Genomic DNA, 25,105 nt, shown 5'->3' on the forward strand with positions numbered 1-25,105 from the left:
TCCTCTTCATTTTCCTTTATTCGGTCTTCATTTGTACAGCTGCCCAATTAGCCACAACTCCCTGTGCAGAAAGATTTCTGTAAATTTATGTAACTTTAATTCCTCTCTGCAACAATGGGAAGCAACAAAAAGCCCGACTGAGACTTATCATATGTCTCCCTTAGCACTTCTTATAAATCTGAACACCTGAAAGAATCCTCTGTTATAACTTGAGGTGAATGGAAGGGCTTCTATGACAGAGAATCACCTAGGCAGAACCATTTTTAGAAAATTGCAATAATGGAGATCACACAAGAGTTTCACTTACATGATTTCTAATCCCGACTGAGACTTATCATATGTCCTAGGCACCGATATTACTGAAATATAGCCTTAACTATAGGATGATATATGATACCTTGGACATGGAATGTTTGGTGCATCAACTATTGATGCCGCTTCCCTAGTGAATTTCCTCTTTCTTCATTTTATGAATTCTCCATAACATTTGCAAATCCCACTAAGTCGAACAGCTTTCCTGAAAAATCGATGCAATCACATGCATAACTCCAGCTGGGAAACAAAAAAGCAAGGAGAATATAGCTTTAAAAAAAAAATCCCAAACCAAGCTAGGAAAAGAGAACCAACATTTGTACAGAATTAAGAATCCTCTGTTTGTACGGAGGTATCCATTTCAATATCTGCATCAGATTTTCAGTCACCAACGCCTGAAAGGGTAATTAAAAAGTGCATGTGAAACTTCTCTATTCATATCTATGAAAGAATTTGATTGCAGAAAAGGGAAAACATTGGTTGTCGGATGAAATAAGTTACCTCAATTTGTTTTAAATGAAACAAGGAAACAATTTGTGGTGGTGGATCAAGAAGCTTTCAAGAGAACGTGCACTTATTCCTCATCTTCTCCCTCAGAAATCATATTCAGATTCGTGGTCTTCTCCCTCAGAATGAGATTCAGATTCATTATCTTCTCCCAAATTTAACTTCCCACAACCAATTAGTTTAACCTTTCCTTGTCCCTTTAAGTTAGACAGATCAGGCAACTTCCGTAAAGATTCACATAAATAAATCTTCAAGGTTTTCAAAGATTGTGGTAGTTCACCTTGAATCTTAACTAGATTGTCACAACCAACTATGGATACTTTTTCCAGCCCCATCAAGCTCGACAGATTAGGCAATTTTTGCAAAGATCCACATGAATGAATCTTCAGGGTTTTCAAAGATTGGGGTAGTTTGCCTTGAATGTTAACTAGATTTCCACACAGACCTATGGATACCTCTCGCAACCCCATCAAGCTCGATAGATTTGGCAACTTCCGTAAAGATTCACATGAATAAATCTTCAAGGTCTTCAAAGATTGTGGTAGTTCGCCCGGAATCTCAATCAGATTGTCACAACCAGCTATGGAAACCTCTCGCAGCCCCATCAAGCTCGACAGATTTGGAAACTTTCGTAAAGATCTCCAGGAATCAATCTTCAAATTTTCCAAAGATTGTGGTAGTTCGCTAAGAATCTCAACCTCATTGCCACAACACCCTATATGAAGGTCTCGCAGCCCTATCAAGCTCGACAGATTTGGCAACTTCTGTAAAGATTCACATGATTTAATCTTCAATTTTTTCAAAGATTGTGGTAGTTCGCCTTGAATCTCAACTAGATTGCCACAAAATCCTATATATACCTCTCGCAGCCCCATCAAGCTCGACATATTTGGCAACTTCCATAAAGATCTCCAAAAATCAATCTCCAATTTTTGCAAAGATTGTGGTAGTTCGCCTTGAATCTCAACCAAATTTCCACAACAACCTATGAATACCTCTCGTAGCCCCGTCAAGCTTGACAGATTCGGCAACATCCGCAAAGATTCGCAGGTATCAATTTTTAGTATTTCCAAAGATTGTGGTAGTTCTCCTTGAATCTCAACCAGATTGCCACAAAAACCAATGGATACCTCTCGCAGTCCTGTCAAGCTTGACAGATTTGGAAACTTCCGTAAAGATCTCAAGGATTCAATCTTCAATTTTTTCAAAGATTTTGGTAGTTCGCCTTGAATCTCAAGCAGATTGCCACATCAACCTATGGATAATTCTCGGAGCACCTTCGAGCTCGACAGATTTGGCAACTTCTGTAAAGATTCCCAGAAATCAATCTTCAATTTTTCCAAAGATTGTGGTAGTTCGCCAGGAATCTCAACCAAATTGCCACAAAAACCTATGGACAACTCTCGCAGCCTCACCAAGCTCGACAGATTTGGAAACTTCCATAAAGATCTCCAGGTTTCAATCTCCAATATTTCCAAAGGTTGTGGTAGTTCGTCGTGAATCTCAACCAGATTGCCACAACCACCTATGGATACCTCTCGCAACCCCCTCAAGCTCGACAGATTTGGCAACTTCCATAAAGATTTCCATGAATCAATCCTCAATTCTACCAAAGATTGTGGGAGTTCGCCTTGAAGTTGAATCTCAACCAGATTGCCACAACCATTTATGGATACCTCTAGCAGGCTCGTCAAACTTGACAAATTTGGCAACTTCCATAAAAATCTACAGTAAGAAATCTGCAATTTTTCCAAAGATTGTGGTAGGTCGCCTTGAATCTCAACCAGATTGTCACAATCGTGTACTCGAAAACTTCTCAGTTTGTTGGAATTACTTAGATCAGGTAATTTCTTCACCTGTTCAAGGTCCTCAAGCTCCAATTCTTGTAGGTTCTCCAAACAATCAAGGCCCTGAATCTCTGAGATTGCAGTGCGACAAATCTCGAGAGATGATAGGTTCTCCAAATTCGAGAGATCCCCCATTGAGTGAAGTGACTTGCAATTGGATATATATAAGGAGAATAAACTTGAGGGAAGCCTCGATAGGTGACGCAGTTTAGGGCACATGACGTGAAGTAACTTGAGTTGAGGAAGGAGGCTAAGGTCTGCTCGCAAGGCAGTCACATAAGGAGACTCCAGGCGCAGGGACTCCAATTTGGTTAAGTTCCCAATCCACCGTGGTATTGAATCTTCCACAAGCCCATTAGATTTCACATCATCATCAGGTCGGACAAATACCAGATCCAATTCCTTTAAATTAACGAGGCATGAGAGATCCGGAAACATCTTCATATGCAACTTATGCAGTTCTAATTGGATAAGACTTTCAGGAAGCTTCGGTACTGCGTATATTTGAAAATATCTCAATCTCAAAATCTTCAGGGATTGATTTCTATAGATGGAATTGCTGATGTTTACAAGGCTATCACCATAATTTGTGCTCGAGATATCTATTTTATCAAGCTTCTCCATCGTCCAAACGGCATCATGTATTTTGCTTACGGGAGTAAACGACATCTCCAGCATTTCCAAATTTTTCAAGTTCCTAATAGAGTCGGGTAGTTCTTCGATCCCCGTATAGCCTATATTCAGCTCAATTAGCGATTCCAAATCCCCAAGCTCATCCGGCAGCCTATGAAGTTTTCTGCAATATCGTACATTCAAGGAAACTAAGCGTTTCAACCGACAAATTGACCCATCAATTTCGACTAATTTCCAACAGCCTCTTAAGATCAAACGTTCTAAATTTGCCCGAGCAAAGAAGACGGGAGTTTTCTCCAAGTAAGTGCAATAGCTCGGATCTAGAACTTTCAAATTTTTCATTGCCTGTAAAAGAAAAATCATGCAAAGATTACATTTGAATATAATAAGGCGGAATGACAAGTGTTGTCTGGCATATAGCATACCTTCATTTGGGTCCACCCCATCCAATCATGCGTAATTGCACTCCAAGATAAATCAAGAAAAACCACATTCTCCATGGAGAAATTGGTAATCTCAAATGTTGGGGGAATGTCTGGCCAAGAAAGCCATCGTAATTGTGGAAGGAGATCTGTATTCTCATTAGTTGGAAGAACATTTGATGGTGATTCATGCCAAAGAAACCTCTCTTCTGCAGTAAAATCTTGTTTCAAACCGTACACTTTTAGGTACCTCAGATGTGATAGTCCCATAAAGCCATCGTAGGTAAAAAGGTACTGCCCCTCCTCATGGTCAAGCTTGAGACAAAGAGATTCAACTTTCTTTTTTCCCTGCCCAAAGGATAAATTTAAAAACGCATTTATTCAACTCCACTATAATAAGTAGTTGAGTTCAGTATTATCATTCCTGTAATCTCAAAAGAGCAAAAATATAGGTTGACGAAGTTGGAATTGTGATAGACAACACAAAAAGTAACTGGCTTTTTCCCTTCGGAAAAAAAAAAATCCATAATTCTTTGAATTCGAATGAGGGGATTTTACCTTATGTTTCCGCATCAAACCCAACCCTTCCTTAGGATCCCACACCCTACTTTGCTTCTCTATTTTCATCTCACTTTTTTGACGAACAATTTCTCTTCCGAGATCTCCGAGTTGGTCGTGCATCCACACTTCATTATCCTTTGTAATCTTAATCAAAGACATATTCTGCAACACTTCCATGGCGTCTTCCGGATATTTAGATTCATCCCAGAAATGAACCACAATGTCTTTATGATATCCAATGAAAAGACAAGCTATATCAAGGAATATATGCTGTTGACGAACATCTAATGCATCATAGCTTATTCTCAACTTATTTTGAACCGTCGCATGAGGAACATTTTCCAACTTCTTCAATATGAGATCCCACTTTTCCTTTTTAGTACGGCATAAAAGTGAACCCACGACCTCCAGAGTAAGTGGAAGACCTTTGGCAATGCCTATCACCCTCATGGATTGGTCGTTATACTCATCCAAAGGATAATCTTTTCTGAAGGCATGTTTGCTAAATAGTTGAAGAGATTGATCGGGATCCATGCAGCTAAGCTCATAATCGTAGTCCACTTCGGGAACCTCAAGAATATCTTTGTTCCTTGTAGTAATAATTATTTTGCTCCCTCTGCCTAACCAATTACGCTTACCTATAAGTGCATCACTATGATTCTCTTCTTCCACATCATCAAGAAGAAGGAGGACTCTTTTATTAAACAACCTGTCTTTAATTGTTTGAGTCCCTTCATTAGTGTCTTTTATATCCATGCATTTCGTTTTGAGGATGTCAGAGATGAGCTGATTCTGCAAGCATTGAATGCCATTGCCTTTTGACCTTTCTCGGATATCGCTAAGAAAGCAACAATTCTCAAAGTCGTGTGAGAGCTTATTGTAGATCGTTTTGGCAATAGTCGTCTTTCCGATGCCACCCATCCCGTGGATTCCTATAATCCGTGTTTCACTTGTCCCTGCAGCTATCATTTCCATGATTGCATGCACATGATTGTCGACATCGACCAAGCAATCTGATACCATCAGATAAGCCTTTTTCAACTCACTGAAAACCTTCTGAGTAAGTTTTCTTGCGAACTCACCTTCTCGCCTAGCGTTTGTTGGAAGCAAAAGACAATAAGTTAGAAAACTGTGTTGAATTGAACTATCTTATGACAACATGAATTCGAAATGTGTTCTTCAAGGATTTATTGGATTGTAGATGAATTAGCGTTGGTACTTACAGCTAATTAATGAACTGAACCGAAAAATAAATGTTGATTGGAATAAGATGGGACAAAATTGGGATTGTCCCATTACTTAGCGTGTTTTCTGCTGTGTAACTTCAATAACACAGAAGTTAATTTCAACAATGTTAACACAAATCTAGAGAAGAAATCATATGAAATTCAACGAGTTTTAATGATCCAAGGCACATGAGATGGAATGGTAAAAGCAATCACCTGTTGGACATGTTATGTAGTTCCCATCCATTTACGAACGATACTTCTTTGAGAGCAGCCTTCCACTCACGCATTATCTCTTCGTCATATCGCTTCTTGTTTTCACGTGAAAGAAAGGCCTCTCCATAACCCCCAGTTTGGTGACGAACCTCTGAAGGCGCCACATCATAAAAAATGGGTATAATCTTTTGTCCCCTAGCTTTCTGGCACTCGACCATATGAACTAGCTCCTTGAGACACCATACGCTGGAGGCATAACCTTTCGAAAATATAGGTATGGAGATCTTCGATTGATTAATTGCTCGGAGAAATCCTAAGGCAAACTCTTCCCCAATGCGGAGCTCTTCATCGTCCTTAAATGTGCGGATTCCTGCATCTGTCAGACTAGTGTAGAGGAAGTCGGTAAAACCTGATCGGGTATCCGGTCCTCTGAAACTCAAGAATACTTCATAATCACACCCGGATGAAATAGCCATTCCGTCACCTTGTGTTGATGTGTGGCTACAAGAAGCACCTCTTGCTATTCCATCATCTTTACAGATGCGTCTTTTTTTGGCACTCCCCTCCATTGATCGCACTCGATCTCCTCTTCAAGAAAAAAGTTGAACAGGAAGGCAGCAAAAGCAATGGCAGCCAGAGATGGAAGAATCTGGAATCCAAAACTAACAAATGGAGATCTCTGTAGTCGTGGGCCATGTGCTACAATTTTTTAATGAGAATGACTCATTGCCACATCACTCCAGCCTGTCAAAGTTGACAATGCAGTCTTTTCAACAACTTAGGAGTTTTAAATCTCAAGGGATGAACGTGTCTTTTCAACAACTTAGGAGTTTTAAATCTCAAGGGATGAACGTGAACATGGCACAGTGCAGAGTGTCCATTTTAAAAAGGCTCTTCTTAGATCTCGTGAGCATAAGTTATTTCCTAGGAGTTCTTAACCTGGACAAGAGAACGTGAATCTGTCCTCATTTGACAACAGGAGTTTTAAATTTCAAGGGGAGAACGTCGACAGAGCACAGTGCAAAGTTTCCATTATAAAATGAAAGATTCCGACTCTTCTTCGATCTCGAGAACATGAATTATGTCCTAGGAGTTCTAAATCTGAACAAGAGAGCGCGAATCTGTCCTCATTTGACATAGCACCGTGCAGAGCATTCTTTTAGAAAGGAGAAAGATTCAACTCTTCTAAGATCTTGACAGCAGGTATTGTTTCTTCTTAGTCTCATTTCTGCAGATTCGACCTCTACTCTTATGGATAAAAAAAATTAACCAGAGCTATTCATTCGACGGGGATGGTTGTAGTTTGAAATCTTGCGCGTTTCTAAAATTCTGCTCGCCCAAAATGAAGTTTTGTTCCATGCATGGTAAATTACTGGCAAGTGAAAATTGACGAATAACTTCTAATTCTTGTCAACTGTTAGTAAGTTGTCGATAAAATAGCGATTTTTTGTCATTAAAGCAAATATTCGATTACCATTTCTTCCTCTTAGATTTTACTAGTGGGTATGGATTTTCGCTAGTCGATTACAAATGCTTACATACTTTACCGAAAGTCTCAATTAGCGGTTGCCGGGTATAAACTGAATAAATATTTTACCATTCTAAATCTAAGTGTGCTATTAACATTGTTGCGAATTTATGAGTGGCGATGGTTATTTGTAAATACTATAGAAATGAAATAAACGATTTACTAGATCAAAATACTCTTGCATATTACGAACGATCATTTGCTTTTATAAGTGGGCGAATATTTTTGCTAATAGACTACGAGTTAACAGTTGTGACTTACAAGAACATAACTACTTTACCACTATAAATCCTTATTAGATTATTAATCCAATTTCACGAGGGATTCGGATCGTCTAACATTGAGATTTCTATAACATGCGTAACATTACTCAAATCAGACCTTCCAAATGAAAATGAACGGCTTGATTTAAGCTACATTTGCGATTCAAAATTTTTCAAACAAAAAAAAAATTCTCGCCCACATTTTTTCCCTCCCTTTCAATGACGTGGCTCAAATTAGGCCATCCATTTTCATTTGGACGGCCTGATTGGAGTAATGTTATGCATGTCACAGAAATTCCAATGTTATGCGATCTAAATCCTTTCACGAGTAGCAATATCAATATGTCAGCAACATACTAACAAAATAAACCATTTACCAAGCTGAAATATTCTTGTAGATTACAAACAATCGCTTGCTTTTATGAGTGGTGTGTTCTTTACTAGTGGATTACGAGTTGCTCACATATTTCACTAGTAATGTCAGTTAAGGTCGCAAATTGGGGGAATAACTAATTTACCACCTTATATTCTTACTAGATTATTAACATCGTTGTGATTTTACAGGTACCAACGTTCATCTGTCAGTAACCGACTAACATTTTCATCAGCAATTTCACGAATGCTTCCTACATAATTTTTCTTTTTCTTTTTGTCGCGGTGGTAGGCACATGGCAATAGAAGGTTTATGTACCTTGTTCTTCTGGAAATCTTTTCTTTTCATCTTATCATTCTCCCTTTTAAAAAAAAAAATTACAAAATCAGCGAAGGTTTCATACTCATACAAAAGGACGGTCCGGAGTAATTGCAAAACAATGCACTCTACGGTGCATTTGTTCGGAAGAAAGCTCCATAATAGATTTCTTATTTATCAAATGATACATAGTGCGATACAGTCAAAACAAGGTATTTTAGTAAGAAAAGAATAGATACCTCGGAGACAGGTAGACTCATCAACGGACTCTCTATCCTCTCTTTTTCAATCGAATTAGTTTATATTCGTTATAGGATAAGAAGATGGATTCGAAATCCTTTATTTTTCATTTCAACCCAATCGTAGGAAAATATTTTTCGCGAAAGCATTTTCCAGGAAAATAATCAGTTTTCTTTTGTTTGGGGATTTGTGACCGGAAGCAATTTCTAGTATTTGGATCTCATCTGGAAAATCATTTTAATCTCATGAATAATGTTTGAACTAACAGTTTACACTCGTGTGTCTCTCACTTTACTGGTCCAGGAGCAGCTGAATTTCCTCGAGTCATTAGAAAGCTCAAATTTCTTTTTCAGTTAAAAGTACTTCAAACTGTAGTAAAAAAGTTTCGATTTACACGTGCAACTGAAAATGGAGACTGGATAGTCAATTTCCTATCAACCATTGTCCAATGTTGATCAACAAGCACAAGTCAACTTCCAAAACTCAGAAATTGACTCAAGCACATAAAAACCAAGGAGAAGGTTGCAATTCGCATGCAACAAGCTTGAATTAGAGGTGATCGGGTCCAGTTCAACCTTGAAATCGAGAATTGGACACTGAAGGGATTGGTTTCTATTTTTTGGAACCGAGGACTGGACCGGACCGGACCGGACTGGACCAAAGCAAAGGGACCACTCGCATGTGCTTGAAGCACATATTAGCATTTAAATATGTAGAAGTACCCACAGCAATCTAAAAGTTTAAATGATATTTCAAAGATCTTAAGAAATAAAGTTAAAACTAAAAAAATTGTTGGTCCTGTCCAGGTAGACGATTCCACCCTTGGAATCAAGAGTCGGACCAACAATTATTGGTTTCGCTTTTATGGAATTGGGAATCGACCCAAGTACCCCAAGAGTCGGACCAAACTGGCTGGTTAGGTCTGATCGGTTCTTTTTGCTCACCCTTAGTTTGGATTTTAGCGTCCCTCTAGTGACAGGATCCAAGATCAAGTGACTGGTTTGTGTCGGAGGAGGGGGATCGGACGCCGCTTCGGAGGATGATATCGAAGATACACGGTCCATAGCTTTGATGCTCGCCTCGCTCGAAGAAGGTGCAACTGCCATGCCGAGAGCGAGAGAGAGAGAGAGAGAGAGAGAGAGAGAGAGAGAGAGAGAGAGAGAGAGAGATTTGCGGCCAAAAGCATGGTAGGTTGAGGGAAGACATAAACGTGAAGAGCAAAGAGGGGGTTGGCAATGGCACAGACAAGCAGACACAGAGAGAGATAGACAAATCGATTCAGAGTCAACTCGAGAGAAAGAGCAACTCCAGAAAGTTTTTTCACCTTTTAGATTTAAAAATTCAATTTTTTAATTTTATGCATAAATACTTTCGCTGACCGGAAATTTTTTTTTGTTTACTAGCTATTCTAAGCAAATCAACCAGGTAAAAGTCTAGAAAACTAATTTCACATTTCGGATTTTGGCCATTGTCCATTGACGTTGGAACATGGGGACTGCACTGCTCACCATTGAGTAACTCAAAGTCTGTGGTTTAAAATTGGCATAAGAATACCTCAAGTGTCAATATTTGTGTATAGCGCTCACTTTGGTGCCAATATTTTTTTTAGGATCATTTAAGTGCCAAATCGGAGAAACAACGATCATTTTAGTGCTAACGGCGAGAAATTCCGGCAACCTCGCAAGGGTTGGCACTTAAATAATTTTTTTTTTCCAAAAAGTTGGCACTAAAGTGATATAAAAAAGATCACCTTAGTGCCAAATCAGAGAAAAAATGATCACTTCAGTGTCAACGACAAGAAATTTTGGCGAGCTCACTGTATGTTACTGGAAGTGCCGTGGATACCATAGAAAATGACCTCAACTAATCAGAGGAGTCCTTGCTGTTTTTTAACATTTCGACCTCGAAACATGAAAAGGCGAGAAGAATCATAAACAAGATTTATCAACCTATCTGCTGCTAGCTGAAGCTTTTCCTGGCCACAAAAGAAAAGAAATCACCATCATAAGCAGATAAGTTAATGTATAACATGCTTTCGACCCAAAAAAAAAAAAAATGTATAACATGCGATGTAAGCTAAGTCCCACTTGACTGTCGATGCCTCGACTCGAGGGGTCATTCCAATCTAGGTGTTTTTAATCCAACATTCTGAGTTTCACATGTAGAATTCAGTCTGTTCTCAGGGAGTGCGTTGAACATATTCCGGGCGGCAGTGATAAGGCAGAAGCAGTTTATCTAGGTTTCCTGCGAGTTTAAGCTTGTGGAAGAACTAATTTCAGATCACTTTGTGCTAAATGGACAAAGTAACTCCCGTTTGGTTTCTCCTTAAAAGTAAAGAATCAGAATGTTTCAGCCAGAGATCGCTGGTGAAGTACACAAAATGTAAAAAGCAACCATTCCCACAGCCTAATGTATATCTTCATGGAGTCCTAATTCAATGACACAGGTCCAACCATCCTGGAGCAAACCAATCTGGAAGCGAGTTCTCGTAGCATAATCAAAAGTGGAAAACCAGATTCCTCGAAACTCTTCTCACCTAACCAAGGAAATCGTGTGTGCTCCGAAAGAATGTCCCGGCCAGTTCATCTTCCGGAGGTTGCAGAACTTTGCGGAAAAGAACGATTATCGAATCGAAGTAGAATTGTGGACGTGGAGAGTTGTGATCTCCCCCACACTTAATAGCAATCTTGTCACCATAAATAAAGATGGTCACCATTTAGTGTGCCAAATGAAAAGGCTCGATTGAGTGCTGCAAACAGAATCTTAAGCTATGATACGTAACATTGTTTGTCCTCCTTTTCGTGGTACATGCATTGAGTTACCAAAAGGGCACAGCTCTCCCCTTGCCTTGAGTATGAGTAGCTAGTTCTCGCATTCCTTACTCTCCTTCAGGGAAGAATCCATTTGCAGAATGTGGGAAGATTTCTTTATGTCCATAGGAGAAATGACTTAAAAGACCAGAAGGTCACAAATTGCCTCTACCTAGAAATTAAAGTCCACGCTAGGGTGGCACTTTCCGACATGACGAGATAAAACGGCTCTAACCTGGCTAAATATTCTGAGAGAAACCCGAATCCGACAATACACGGCATGACTTAACTCGAAACTGACACGACTTGACATATTCCCAATCGCTTTCACTCATTGTGAAAAACATTATGTGATTAAGTTGAAACAATTTGGTAATGACACAAATAGTTGACGCGACACGACTCACAAGCAATAATTGCCGGATGCCACTCCGCAGCGCTTTTAAGATCAAGCTACTAGGAAACTAGAATCGCGGTATTGGAAACAACTTAAAGTTTTAATTTATTCTTGCTTGTATCAGGTAAATTTCTCAAATCCAATATGCGTAAGTGTCACAAATCATTAGCATTTTATGTGAGAGATTTGCCACCTATGCTTTAAAGATTCTATCTGAAGGATGAGGACGTATAAATCGTCCATGGCGTGTCAGATCAAAACTGGAATGAAGCATGTCTTAGCAACCTGTTATGGCTAAACAAGTGATTTTAACGCGCCATATACCAGCAAGAGAATCAATTAAAGCCACCCAAAACAATAACTTGTATGTCAGATTGAGTTTCATGAACTCGGCTTCTTCAAACTTTTCATTTAGAAAGAAAGCCCTGATGGTCTCAAGAAACAGAGTACACGGACAAAAGTGATTTCATCGAGCATGTCGGAGTCATGACAGTAAGACTCCTACATTTGCAAGGGGGCATATCAGTATTACCAAATATTAAACGCAACAAAACAGTTGCAACACAATGTATAATGCAATAGTACTTTAATAGGGTTAAGTTCCATGATATCGAAATTTGTTCTTTTCTGGACTGCCATCTGGTGTATTGAATCGCAAATTTTACCTGGCGAGCACGCAAAAGAAGAGGTTAAAGTACTAGGACTCCAAAATTCTGATTAGTTAAGACTCAGCACCATGATTACAACTTAAAATCAAAGTGGATACCTAGATAAGGAAATTGTGAGGGAGTCTCCAGGAGTACGCTGCCCTGTATGTTTCAACCGGTACCCAATGTCCTATTCAGACAGTGAAAGTTGTATACATATTTCCGGTTTCAAGACTTCTCTTCCGTCAACCATGTTTCAATATAGAGTGGAGCAAGTGTTGCTTACGACCATACATTAGCGTCGACATCACCATGAGTTCGGACATGAATTTAGGTCCAAACTTTAAGAGAAAGTACTTGTTTCAATCCAGGGAGAGTCTTAACATTAAATGGATCTTCTATTACATGTTTTAGAAACATATATACCAAGCACTTAGGCAAAACTATAAGATAGTAGTCTATCCTCCCACTTTTCAGCATTAAAATAAGTTCCGGAGCATTTACTTACAGTGAACTTGGGCAAGGGATATTTATAGGTGTCCACTTGGACCGTAAAGAACCATTCCAGCAATTGATGGATCCTCAGCTCCACACATTAGGCTGTGAAAAGGTTTACAGATTGTTGAGGATATATCAAACTGGCAAAAGTGCTTTCGCCATAGAGTTCGTGATAGTGACTAACAAAAAGAAGCAATCCTTTTCGGGGCCAATGCAACAAAATTTCTTAAAGCAAATTACCAATTCAAAAGTTATGAAAAATCCAAAGGTCCATATTAGTACTTTCTGAAAAAACTGGACACATGCAGTGCTAAGTAAAAGACTACAAGGAAAGCTAAAAGCAAAAGAAATAAAAGAAGAAGTCTCCCCATAATACACTGAGATTGCATGCAAACTTTCAAGCAAAAGAATGGGATCTCCATGACTCCAAGTACGTTGCAGCCTTGATCATCCAACAGAGGATGACAGACTACATAGTTTAGCCCTGATGAGTTGTATGCTTTCTACATTGTGCGTTTGAAAGCCTCGAGTAAGAGTTTAAAAGAAAAGGATTAGAGAACCTACTAACAGTACCCATTGAACGACCCCACAAGCCGATCAAAGATACATTTCCATCAGCCTGAAGATAGTCGACCACAACCCTCAGGTCATCTTTCTGGATGGGGCAAAAAGTGAGTAAGTTGGCAATTATAAGGAAGCATGATTTTATTACAGCATGCATGAGGATGATAAGTTCAGAAGCCCTGCAACTGAAGCTAATGAGTTCTAATTAAGACAAATACTGGAATTAGTAAGCCTAATTGCGAAAAAGGGTTTCGACCAAGAGATCCAAATGTGGGCTCTAAAGCATTATAACCTCACAGCAGAGTACAATATGGTTGTTTCATTCTACAGGGAATATGCTAAAACTTTTCCTAGTGCATAAGCATGCCTAGTATTTTCAGCACAAGGGATTTCATGGTTTTCTTCACATAGAAACTTGCATATATGATCAAGTCAAGATTAAATAAAGGGAAAAAAAACACACAAAAGAATGCAAAGAGCTGTGCATGTTGTCTTGGAAAACAACAATCCATAATTACTTCGATATACTAATAGAAATTCACTTCACTCCAACCCAAAGTCACATGATCTCCCCCAGAAAGTCCCGATCCGGCAAAATCTAGGGTAAAAGCAGTAACATTTGAAGGAAGCGACAAATGGCCGCTTCACCTGCATCAACTTGTCTCCCAATTAACAAAAGAAAAATATGAGGGCACAAAAACCTAATAATCTGTGATTTACAGACTGTCGAAACTTGAAACTTTGCTAAAATCATGCAGTATGCATCAAGCAGACAGTAAACCTGTTCCCACGGCAGAAAATTACGCATGGCCTGGACCATTAACCACAGGTACATAATGACTGTTTTGGGACTTCCAACACAAATTTTTGTGACCTGAAAAATATGTAGACCAACAGAGAAGAATTATGAATAATGTGAACAAGAAGGTGGAGATATTACAAGACAATCCATCTGCTAATACATTTGGGGAAATTACATCGCCATGCTTTCAGAAAAGTACAAGGAAGAAAATCCATGCAGAAAACCTCTTCAAAACTAATCAGGCCCCCCCCCTGCTTACGAGAGGACTAAAGACGGAGGTCACATCTTAAGAAATATACTGCTGTTCATGTTTCTCCCTTTCTGTATCTTTAAGCTTTGTCCATTGATGACACTATTCTGCCACCAAAAACTACATGCAAGATGAACATCAAATGGTGCAATTTGGCCTATATGCATGACTTCCACGTTCTTCCATAAATGCCTGGTTGTTCCTAGGCATCTTTTTGTTTCCCCAAGTACCACCGAGTCTACATTATAAGTCACCTCATTCCCGAAGGTTATATATCTCCTTCCATGCCTCTTCATTGAACGAGAACCTTTCTTCAGCTGAATATATAGAGTCAGAAAGGAGATGTCAAACTTCAACAATGGCATAATGATCCTGGCCCACGTGCTTCAGAAGGATAAGTCCAGCGTTCCTGCATTTACTTAGCAACCACCTTTTTCATTGCTACACCAGCTACTTTATGAGCATAGTAGTGCGCAAATGAGCAAGGCTTTTGTGTCCATGTAGGTAAGGTGCGTCGAAGTTTTCAAGGATTTCTATTGGACGAAAACGAAGGACAGAAAACTAAGGTGGATACACTCCTTCGGTACTTGTAACATCATCGGAAAATTTGAACCGAAAACCATGGAGCTGATTGTCACAACTTGTCAGGGTTCTTGAATGGAATTGTTCAACCTCTTTTCGGCCCTTCTCTTTTACTTTTGCTCCACCCCTCCTCAGTCACCAAGATAGATAGAAGGGGTTACATGCCACAAAGTGACACATCCGAACGAGTTTAATCTTTGTTCTTCTATGGATAGGAATCGGCTTTGCTGCTTTTCAACACCTCAGAGAGATTAAGTTATTTAGAGATCATGAACCAGTTAAGCCTGAGCGACAATGGCGTTGTTAGAATTCTGCAATCTTTGTCATGTGCTAAGGACAAAATCCTCAATAAAATGCCTAACAGGGAGACAATATTATGGACCTATCACTTTGAATTTAATGCGAAATTCACCGACAAAATGAGGAGGATGAAGGTATCTACTGTTACCCGACATTTTTTTGTATTTTTTTTCCTTAATTTTCAATTAATATGCAGTGAAATGACTGCAATCCGCCAATCACCATTTTCCACTCCCTCCTGTGAACGAGGAAACGAAAGTAATTGAGGACGTTGATGAGGATCAGTGCTATGCCATAGATGCGTCAATTGTGTACGTCATGAAGAGGCGAAAATTTTTAGGTCATCAGCATCTGGTCAAGCAAGTGTGTCGGGCAGCTAGGACGCATGTTTAAGGTCTCTGATGATCTCTCTCTCTTAGTCAATGTTCTTTTAGCCCATCTCCCTTGCAAATTTTGGCTTGTGTTTATTAACTTAGAACTTGTCCATTGCAGCCTGGTTTCAAGGCGATCGAAAAGCCGACAGAAAATATGATCGCTTGGGGCTATCTGGAGAGGGACAAAGATGATCCTGATTTGTTCAGATATCTTCCATGAAAAACTGCTAGTTTACCGCCCAGCTACAGAAGTTGCTACAGATGCAGGAAATGGGAGAGGGGTTCAGTAATTTTGCTTCCCGAGTTTATTGGAAGACCTACGAGTTCAGCTGTACCTCGTCCGCTTGATTAATTGGGAGCGCACAAGCTGAAAATGCCTGTACATTTTGCCTTGAGAACCAACTAACCAAGTATGAACGGTTAAAGAAGTAATGGTGGATTTGATGGTCTGATGGTGGCCATGGGCCTGTCTGGGCTCGGAACAAGCCCGTTGACTAACCGTAATAGGCCCGTTGATCGGGCCTGCTTGTTCCTGACCGGTTACGGTTCCTAAAAATCTAGAACCGGCTCATCTTTGTCCCTCTAAAAAAAAATTAAATGAAATTCGAGAAAGAGCAGTTCAGCTCTTTCCCGACCGTTGCTTGCAGTGGTTAAATTTTGACCGTTGCAAGCAACAGGTCCCCCCTTTTATTTTTTTTCCTCTTTTTTTAATTTATTAAAACTATCCTAAATCTTTATAAATACCCATTTCCATCTTTCATTTTTTCTCACAATTTATCTCAAATTCTCCCAATTCTCTCAAACTCTCTCAATCCTCTCAATTCCGGCTCAATTCTCTCAATTTTCTAAATTGGCTTTCCGCTCAATTCTCTCAAAAAATGGCAAGTGGAAGCAGAGTTAGTGACAAGAGAAAGAACCCGATTCGGATGGGGGAATCCGATTATCCTCATGAATATAATCTTCGAGATTTTGCATATTTGGTAGACGAGGATGATAATATCAACGTTATTCCCAACATCGAACACATCTCAAGCTAAGAAAGTCTTCATCATTCTACCGGTGTTGAAAAAATGTTAATAATAAAGGAATCGGAACGGGAAGGTACATCCAACATATGGGAACACTTCACGAAGGAACATTTAGGCGAAAACAATTATAAGGTAAAATGTAAATATTGTGTGGCAACATACAAATTTACAAGTGAAGGCGGCTATGGAATATTTAAACGGCATCCGAGATCGAAACATGCAACGCCAATGGGGATCGACACCGATCAACAACAAATTTTCGGGTATGCCAATTCTAACACTTATTCTTTATTTCGTTACAATGAAAAAATTTATAAATAAGAATTAGCTAGATTTGCCGCCACCGAACGTTTATCGTTCAATTTTGGTGCAAAATTTTGGTTTTAATTCTTTTATAAACACTGCATATACTCCATAAGCACAACTTGTTTCGAGAAATACGCTTAAATGCCAACATATTGGGCTTTATAAAAAAGGAAAAAAAGATTTGAAAAACTTTTTTATGAATTTTGATGGACGTGTGCATATAGGTAGTGACATTTAAAGTGATTCTTGGCAAACTCGGTCTTATATGGGTATCACATGTCATTGGATAGGTGACGATTGGAACATTCAAAAAAAATTATTGCATTTCGAGTTTTTGATGATAGGCATACGGCCAATAATATTTATAAAGTAATTAGGCAAGTTTTAGAAGATTATGATTTGATTAATAAAATTTTTTCAGTTGGTTTTGATAATGTCGCGTCAAATACCACTTCCATTCCCAATTTAGAAAAGATTTGCAAACCCCCTTTTGGTGGACAATTTTTTCACATTAGATGTGTTTGCCATGTTTTAAATTTATGTGTACAATATGATTTACGAACTCTTGATGCTTTTCTCAGCCCAATAAAGAGAGCATTTCGATTTTTATGGAAACATCCCCAAATTATGAAAGAATGGGGCAGATTTTGTAAAGCAAATAAAAGAAAATAAAAAAAATTCAAAAAATGTTCCGACTCACTTGAATTCTATGGACAAGTTGCTTAATTAATCTTTTGCATATGAAGATTTATTATGTACGTTTATTTCGAATAATGTTTCTGAAATTAATTTATTCCCACAAGAGTGGGATATGTGCAAAAAAAATTTAGATTTTTTAAAAGTTTTTAACGATGCAACTTATACTTTATGTGGTGTTTATTATCTTATTACGCATTTATATTTAATAAAGTGTATTAATATTGCTTGTGTTTTTGAAGAATATGAAAAAGATGATCAATTGGCTTTGACTATTATAACAATGCGAACAAAATGGCAGCATTATTATACCGACATTCCTCTTATTTATTTGGTTATTTTTATTTTCGATCAACGTACCAAATCGGATGGTTTAGGTGATTATTTGAATATGTATTATGAATGTTTACATTTGAATGCAGCGGTAAATGTTAGAACTATACAAGCAACGGTTAAAGACGTAATAGTAGAATTGTATAATGAATTTTAAAGTAGATATAATCTAATAAGTGATAGTGAACCTTCCCAACATAGTGACGTACAAAGCGAGAACTTAAGTAGAATTAGTAGGGGGTACAAAATGCTAATGAGTAGGCCAAAAAGATAAAATGGAGCAACATGTAATATTTCTAAAATAGAGATCTATTTAATCATTTCTTTTGAATTTGGTGATTCCGAAGGCGACACAGATTTCAAAATTCTAGAGTGATAAAAGAGACATTTAACCCAATTTCCAATTCTCACTCTCTTCGCAATATAGGTTTTAGTAACCCTTGTTCAACGATTGCAGTTGAACAAACATTTAGCGTTGGAGGCAATATTTTGGACAACCGACGTTCAAGATTATATCCGGATTCGGTAGAGGCTCAAGCTAGTGTCGATGATTGGACAAAGGCTAAACATCGACAACAAGAGACGGATCACAGCAATGAAGCATATTTCCTCAATGATGATGGAGATACCATCGCCACGAGTATCGGAACCGGTAGCAACGATTGACGATGAGGTAAGTTGGGGTTATCAAAGGTAAAAGAACTTCATGGGTTTTGATTCTTCTATTCTTAAGAAGATATGTAGGCACTTAATGATAATTCATTAAGTTCAAGCCCATTCCCCTTCCTTTTTTCCTTCCAAATTTGATTGCAATGTACAATTTGATTATAATTTATTATTTCATAATTCCATAATTTATTTTTTTTATTTTATAATTTATTATTTAAAAATTAAATTTAAAAATCGAAATCGGAAACAGAATCGGTGGTTCCATTTTTGATTTTGAACCGGAACCGGCTCGGAACCGCTGGTTCAAAACCGGAACCGGAACCGCCCATTAAGATTTTGGTTCCGGTTCAAAGGTTGCCACGAAACGGAACTGCCCGTTCCGAACCTGTGGCCACCACTAGTCTAATTCTTAGAGCGGGACCATCCAGCATCTTTCGCGGGTATGTGTGCACCCAAATGACTAGTGGCGTTTTCGGGTTGAGTTGTCCTCAAGTTCCAAATCTTTAAGACAGACACTCTACTTGTTTTAACACAAATTGTCATTCCGGTTTCGGGTTGTGCGGCAATATATGGGAACTTTCTTGTCTTCTGAACTGGAGCTGCGATTAGGTGATTTTACAGCCTTGTTTCATACGGTTTCTTCATGGAAGGTTCAATCTATGATCCTCACTTCATCTTTGCATGTGCGATGGTGAAATGACTACAAGAATTCGATCATACTATGGGGTTAGAAATTTGGCTGGTGAATCGCCAAACTCATGCCCATTCACTTGATCATGTAACGTTTCTGTAGACTGATAAACGCACGTGATTGGTCCAGAGTCCAAACTCGGGTGGTTGGGTTGAAACTCAGGAGCTCCTAGTGGTTTTTTGGTTTTTTTGTTCTGGGTCCAAACTCGGGAGCTCCTAATGGTTTTGAGAGCAAAATCTGTGCGTTCAATGTCGAGAAGTGAAATTATGGCTCCATTTGATTCGTGAAAAATATTACATTTCTGAAAAACATTTTTCAGGAAGTGAAAATGAAAATATTTTTTGATGTTTTAGCTGAAATATGAAAATGAACAAGAAATTATTTTTCTCTATTTGGTATGGAAAATCTAATTTGATTTTCCTAGAGAAAATTACCAAAAAATCCAAACAATAAAATTGTCAATGCTCGTGGTCGTCCTTGGCTTGGGCACCGAGGTCTTAAGCATAGACCTGTTGACCGGTCTTGATTATTGGAATCCTGAGCCCGTTCACCAAGGTTCTAAGCATGGGCATCGAGGCCTTGGGCCAGAGTGTTGGGACCCTAGCAATATCGCCAGGGTCTCAGGGAACCTAGGCTTGAGCTCAGGAGACAGGGTTCGAGCAATGTCTCGAGTTCAAGTGCTAAGATTTTTCGGATTTTTTAAAGAGGAAGTCCATTTCCTAGAATATTTTTTGGTAACTAAGAAGAGATTTTCGGTGGACTCGTTTTCATAGCAATTTAAGTGTTGCAAACAAGAAAAATATTTCCAATAGTAGATTTTTACCGAAATAACTGGACTTTGAATAGTAAGTTCGTGGTCGATATCTACCTCAAGGGACATCAAACAAGACCATAATTAAGCGTTAGAATGTGGAGATTATTCATCCATAGTTGTAGAAAGGCATAAAGAAAACCATGTCCAAGAAAATGTATGCTTATTTCGTCATATTCAATCGCACTCATGGTCTTTGGTTTTTGTTAAAATGGAATAGAGCTGACTCATATTTATCTATTTGATAAGGCGATGTTGGATTGCTTATTATCGATTACACATCTCACCAAAAAAAAGTTTTAAATTGCAACTTTTATTAGTCAGTTGCTTAATAGAATGAATATGTATTTGTTAACCAAATCCTATCCGTATGTCATTACATTGACTCCACTGATTAATGAGGTTGTTTAATGAGATAACTCTTTTAAAAAAGAGTAAAAATTGAAAGCATCATATTGTAGCATATCTTTCAACACCTTTAGTCATTGATAAATCCACGTAATATATATAGTTATATACCCTATTCATCCATAGTTGTAATGCACTTTAGTAACCCTAGCATCAATTTGACTTGTCTTTTACCGGTAACTGAACTAGCCAACTTTTGGCCCAAAAAAAAAAAAACAAAAACAATAGCCAACCAAAACCTTCAAAAGTGTCTAAAGCAAAATAAACTCATAAAATATAGATCAAAAGAAATCACGGTCCCATTTCATGAGCAGTTTATTGCCATCCATCTCAAAGGGCCGGTTTGGGATTATCAAAAACTAAAAAATAAAAATATTTTAAAATTTAATTTTTTTTAAAAAATTATCAGAAAAAATTCGCGTTAGCGCCGGCCGTGCCACGAACGACGGTCGGGTCCACATAACCAATTTCCGACCAAACAATGACATACAAAATCAAACGATTAAAAATATTTTTCTTACCAAACGAGACAAGAAATATTTTCCAGTTCATTTTAGGTTTCAACCAGACATCGAAAAATATTGTCATTTTCTTGGAAAATGACTTTCGAGAAAATATTTTTCAGGAACATCACATTTTTCGCGAAACGAACGGAGCATAATTGCTAGACAACCAAAACAATACTTAGAAACTTACCGGAATTCATTTACCATACCATGATCCATCTTGCAGATCAATTCAAATCTAAGGAGCATGCAAAGTGCTGACGCAACCACAAGCTGGACGATCTCGAGGGTTCCCAGTCCCACCTCATCAATGACCATGGACAATTCACTAATGTTAGCGGACCTTTCCTAATGTAAATTTGAGGAAATCATCGCGATCTTATGCCAAATCTACCGACTTCCACTTTTCTTACAATATCTTATTGCACCCTTGATGACCATCCAGGTTTGTAGACCACTCGACGTTGGACAATCCATATAAATATATTATTACAGAGTACTCTCCATTAGTATCCTTAATGACTGTCACTTAAAACTTTTAATTTGCAAGATGTCGTTCTCCGGGCAATTGGAACTTTTTTTGTACTACCCACCCATCTTGCTTCCAACGAGAATTCCTCGTTCTCTGAGGTGATTGCCCTGTTCGATGCCACTGGTGTTAATGATTTTTTAGCATTGCAAAATAGCAATGTAACTCTTCCTATTATATATTTCTTTTGATGAGTTGGAAATTTTCTCTCAATAAAAATAAATTTGTATTTTCTATATGAAATCTCACTTTGCCACATAACAATGACAATTAGGAACTTTTAAATGTTATCAAATCATAATGTTTCACATAATACGATTTAAGACTTCAGCTTTTTTCAAGAAGAGGGCGATTAATATGACATGAGATACAATTTAATTAATTTTATGTATTAGCATACATATAATTTTACATAAATGAAGAATTCCATGCCCGGCATGATAATGCTGATAATTAGCTAGTAATTAAAGAAAGAGGAATCATGCAAAGGAGTCTCTCAGCTCCTTCCAGGAGGGTTGACATATATGTTATTAAATATAAGTACTCTCTATTTAAAAAAAAAATTGACTAGCTGGCATTTCATGTTCATTGGAAAACACTATATTTTTGTTGATTTTGCTATAAAACTTATGTGTATTGTACAAGAACATTGGATTTCAAGTCAACTTGCCAAAGTGTGATTGTGACTTTGTATAACAGATAATGATTCCAGGAAAGACAACGAGTATATGCTGACACGACATAGGGCAATAAGCAATTTGTGCAAGTTTCCAAGTCTTCCTTGACGACAAGCTTGGTTGTGGATGCAGGACCTTTCGAGCACGACTTGCACTTCTTATTGGAAAATGAACTCCTCTGCTGAGCATGTCTTCTAAAATTTTCAAGAAACGGCTGAATCTCCTAAGCAATGCCGGACATTGCATCGTCTGAACCTCTTCAAGTTGAAACGATCATATCCCTGACACATGCTAGCCCTGCTCTGTGAAGTATTTCAACTCGCATTAAGGATGGCAGGGCCTTCGATCAACATTTCTTCCAGAGATTCTGGTTGTTTGCGACGAGCAAAATCCATATTACCGTAATAATCTAGTGCAACTGACTGTAACTTCTTCAAATGAGTCAGATCAGCAAAACTCTTCCTAGTCCAAGATCAAAGAGCTCCAAATTTCGTAGAATCTCCAAATAGTCAAGGCCTGAAATCTCCGTCATTGCAAGCTCCCCAATTCTTAGTTCTGACAGTCTCTTCAAATTTGAAAGATCCATCACTGTTCCCATCAACCATCAAGAATCAACCCCCAAAATAACATAAACTCGAGGGAAGCCTCATAGTCAGCATCGAACAATTCAGTAATGCCCAAATATCATAGATGGTACCCATGAGTGCATTAAATTGATTTTCTGGTCAACGTCATTAAAAAGGACGAGAACTCTTTTACTAAATGGCCTATCTTTACTTAGTCCCTTCATCAACATTACTTAGTTCTGTCAATTTCCATTGAGGATATTGGAGATGAGTTATTATGCAAAAACTGAATGCCCTTGAGCTGTGAAATTTCACAGATGTCAGAAAGGAAAGCAACAGTTCTCAAAACCACATATAGAAGTTTGGCGAGAGTCGTATCTCCAACATGGCCCATTCCATGAATTCGCACAGTTTGCGTCTCTTGAGTTGCGAGTGCCTATTATCATACTCATGATTAAGACTACCACCTTGAACACCATTTTTCACATGGAGAGGTCCATGATCTGGTTTTGGCAGGAGCAACTAAGACTACGTCGAGCACCACTTTAAGCAAACAATTTTTGTCCCGGTCCAGACAAGCCCTTCGAGCCTTTCCTCGTAAAAGAATATCTGTGTACTGAAAAGCAAGTTCTACTGCATAACAATGACGAGAACACTCATTTAGATGAAATGTAATAACCATTTTTATGGGCACACAATAAATGGGAAAAAAAAACACACACACACACACACACACAAACAGAGAGTCAGGTTTGCCTAATAGCCCTTTTACCCCCCAAAACAGATAATACAGGATTTACCAACCCAAGATTGTCAGAGGGAACACGGTCAACATCAAATTTCATTCTTCATCTGCCTTTCTTGGGTATCTATCTAAATAGGTGCCCAATTAGCCACAGCTCCCTGCACAGAACGATTTTTGCAACTTTCTTAAAACTTTAATTCCTCTCGGCAACATTAGAAACCGGCAAAAAGCCGGTCGCTTGACATGTCTCCTTAGCACTTCTTGTCAATCTTAAAACCTAAAAGAGTCATCTAGTATAACTTGAGGTGAATGGAAGAACTTCTATTACAGATAACCAGGCATAAGCATTTCAAGAAAATGGAGGCAATAATGGAGATCACACAATGGTCAATTTACATATCCCAAGTGGGACTTATCGTAAGTCCTATGCACCAATAATACTGAAACTTGGCCTCAACTATAAGATGATTTATGATTATCCTGCAGAAGCTGAACAGTTCTCCTCTCTTGTCACAGATGAAAGCTTTGCTGTACCAACTATTGATGCCGCTACCCAAGTGAAATTCCTCTTTCTTCATTTTATTACTTCTCCATAGTATTTGCAAATCCCACTAAGAAGCACACCTTTCCTGGAAAATAAACTGAACAGAAGCATATCAATACGGAGTCTGTCTTCCTCACAATTGCAACAATGAGTAGATTATGCTGTAAAATTCCAGGATGAGAACCATAGTGCTATGACCTTCCAAAACACATTCCATCAAAATTGTTTACGGTATAGCAAAGTTATCTCCAATGCGAAGCAGAGAGTATCAACTTCGAAATTTGTGGAGCAGCAAATCGACGTGGATCTCTAATGAATTGTCATAAATTAAATAAGAATGAAGCAATCAACATGCATACCTCCAGCTGGGAAACATAAGGGCAAGGAAAAACCATTTAAAGAGAATATAGATAAAAAAAGCCAAACCAAACTAGGAAAAGAAAACATTTATTAGTACATAATTAAGAACCCTCTGGTCATACGGAGGTATAATAATTTCAATTCCTTCTTCAGATTTCCAGGCATCAACTCACAAAATGTAATTAAAAAGTGGACGTAAAGCTTCACTTTGAATGTCATCTTCATTTTCCTTTATTCGGTCGTCATTCGTATAGCTGCCCAATTAGCCACAGCACAGTGCGCAGAAAGATTTCTGTAAATTTATGCAACTTTAATTCCTCTCTGCAACATTGGGAACCAGCAAAAAGCTGGTCATTTGAGATGTCTTCCTTAGCACTTCTTATCAATCAGGAAACCCGCTACAATGGTATAGTTCCACAAAGTAAAGTTGAGGTGAATAGAAGGCCTTCTATGACAGATAATCACCAAGGCATAACCATTTTCAGAAAATTGCAATACTGAAGATCACACAAGAGTTTCACTTACACGATTTCTAATCCCAACTGAGACTTATCATATGTCCTAGC

The 25,105-nt window shown here is 38.3% G+C and overlaps 1 protein-coding gene and 2 long non-coding RNA genes across 15 annotated transcripts in view; 2 read left to right on the top strand and 1 right to left on the bottom strand.

The window, feature by feature from the left end:
* On the top strand, nt 1-24,272 carry LOC125313786. The gene is made up of 3 exons (XR_007197399.1): nt 1-63; nt 6,118-6,122; nt 24,122-24,272. It is a non-coding gene; the product is annotated as an uncharacterized LOC125313786 (long non-coding RNA).
* LOC115728661 (disease resistance protein RUN1-like) overlaps nt 1-25,105 on the bottom strand; it is a 1,102,447-nt gene that overhangs the window by 570,101 nt on the left and 507,241 nt on the right. For 5 of the 13 annotated variants that reach the window (XR_007197278.1, XR_007197277.1, XR_007197280.1 and 2 more), the window contains exon 5: nt 10,527-10,537. The exons of 2 other annotated variants lie outside the window; for them this stretch is intronic. Coding sequence is in view for 1 of the 11 variants with exons in the window: in XM_048273386.1 (XP_048129343.1) it covers nt 906-962 (57 nt within the window). In the remaining 10 variants the exon portion in view is untranslated. Of the gene's footprint in view, nt 1-886; nt 963-10,526; nt 10,538-24,217; nt 24,832-25,105 lie in introns of those variants that run through there. 6 more of the 13 variants (XR_007197290.1, XR_007197287.1, XR_007197288.1 and 3 more) reach the window with 4 other exon arrangements.
* The window catches only part of LOC125313790, a 483,189-nt gene that overhangs the window by 24,737 nt on the left and 433,347 nt on the right, over nt 1-25,105 (top strand). The window lies entirely within an intron of this gene.

This window comes from Rhodamnia argentea, chromosome 1 (genome assembly GCF_020921035.1).
Source record: "Rhodamnia argentea isolate NSW1041297 chromosome 1, ASM2092103v1, whole genome shotgun sequence".
NCBI classification, from domain to species: Eukaryota; Viridiplantae; Streptophyta; class Magnoliopsida; order Myrtales; family Myrtaceae; genus Rhodamnia; species Rhodamnia argentea.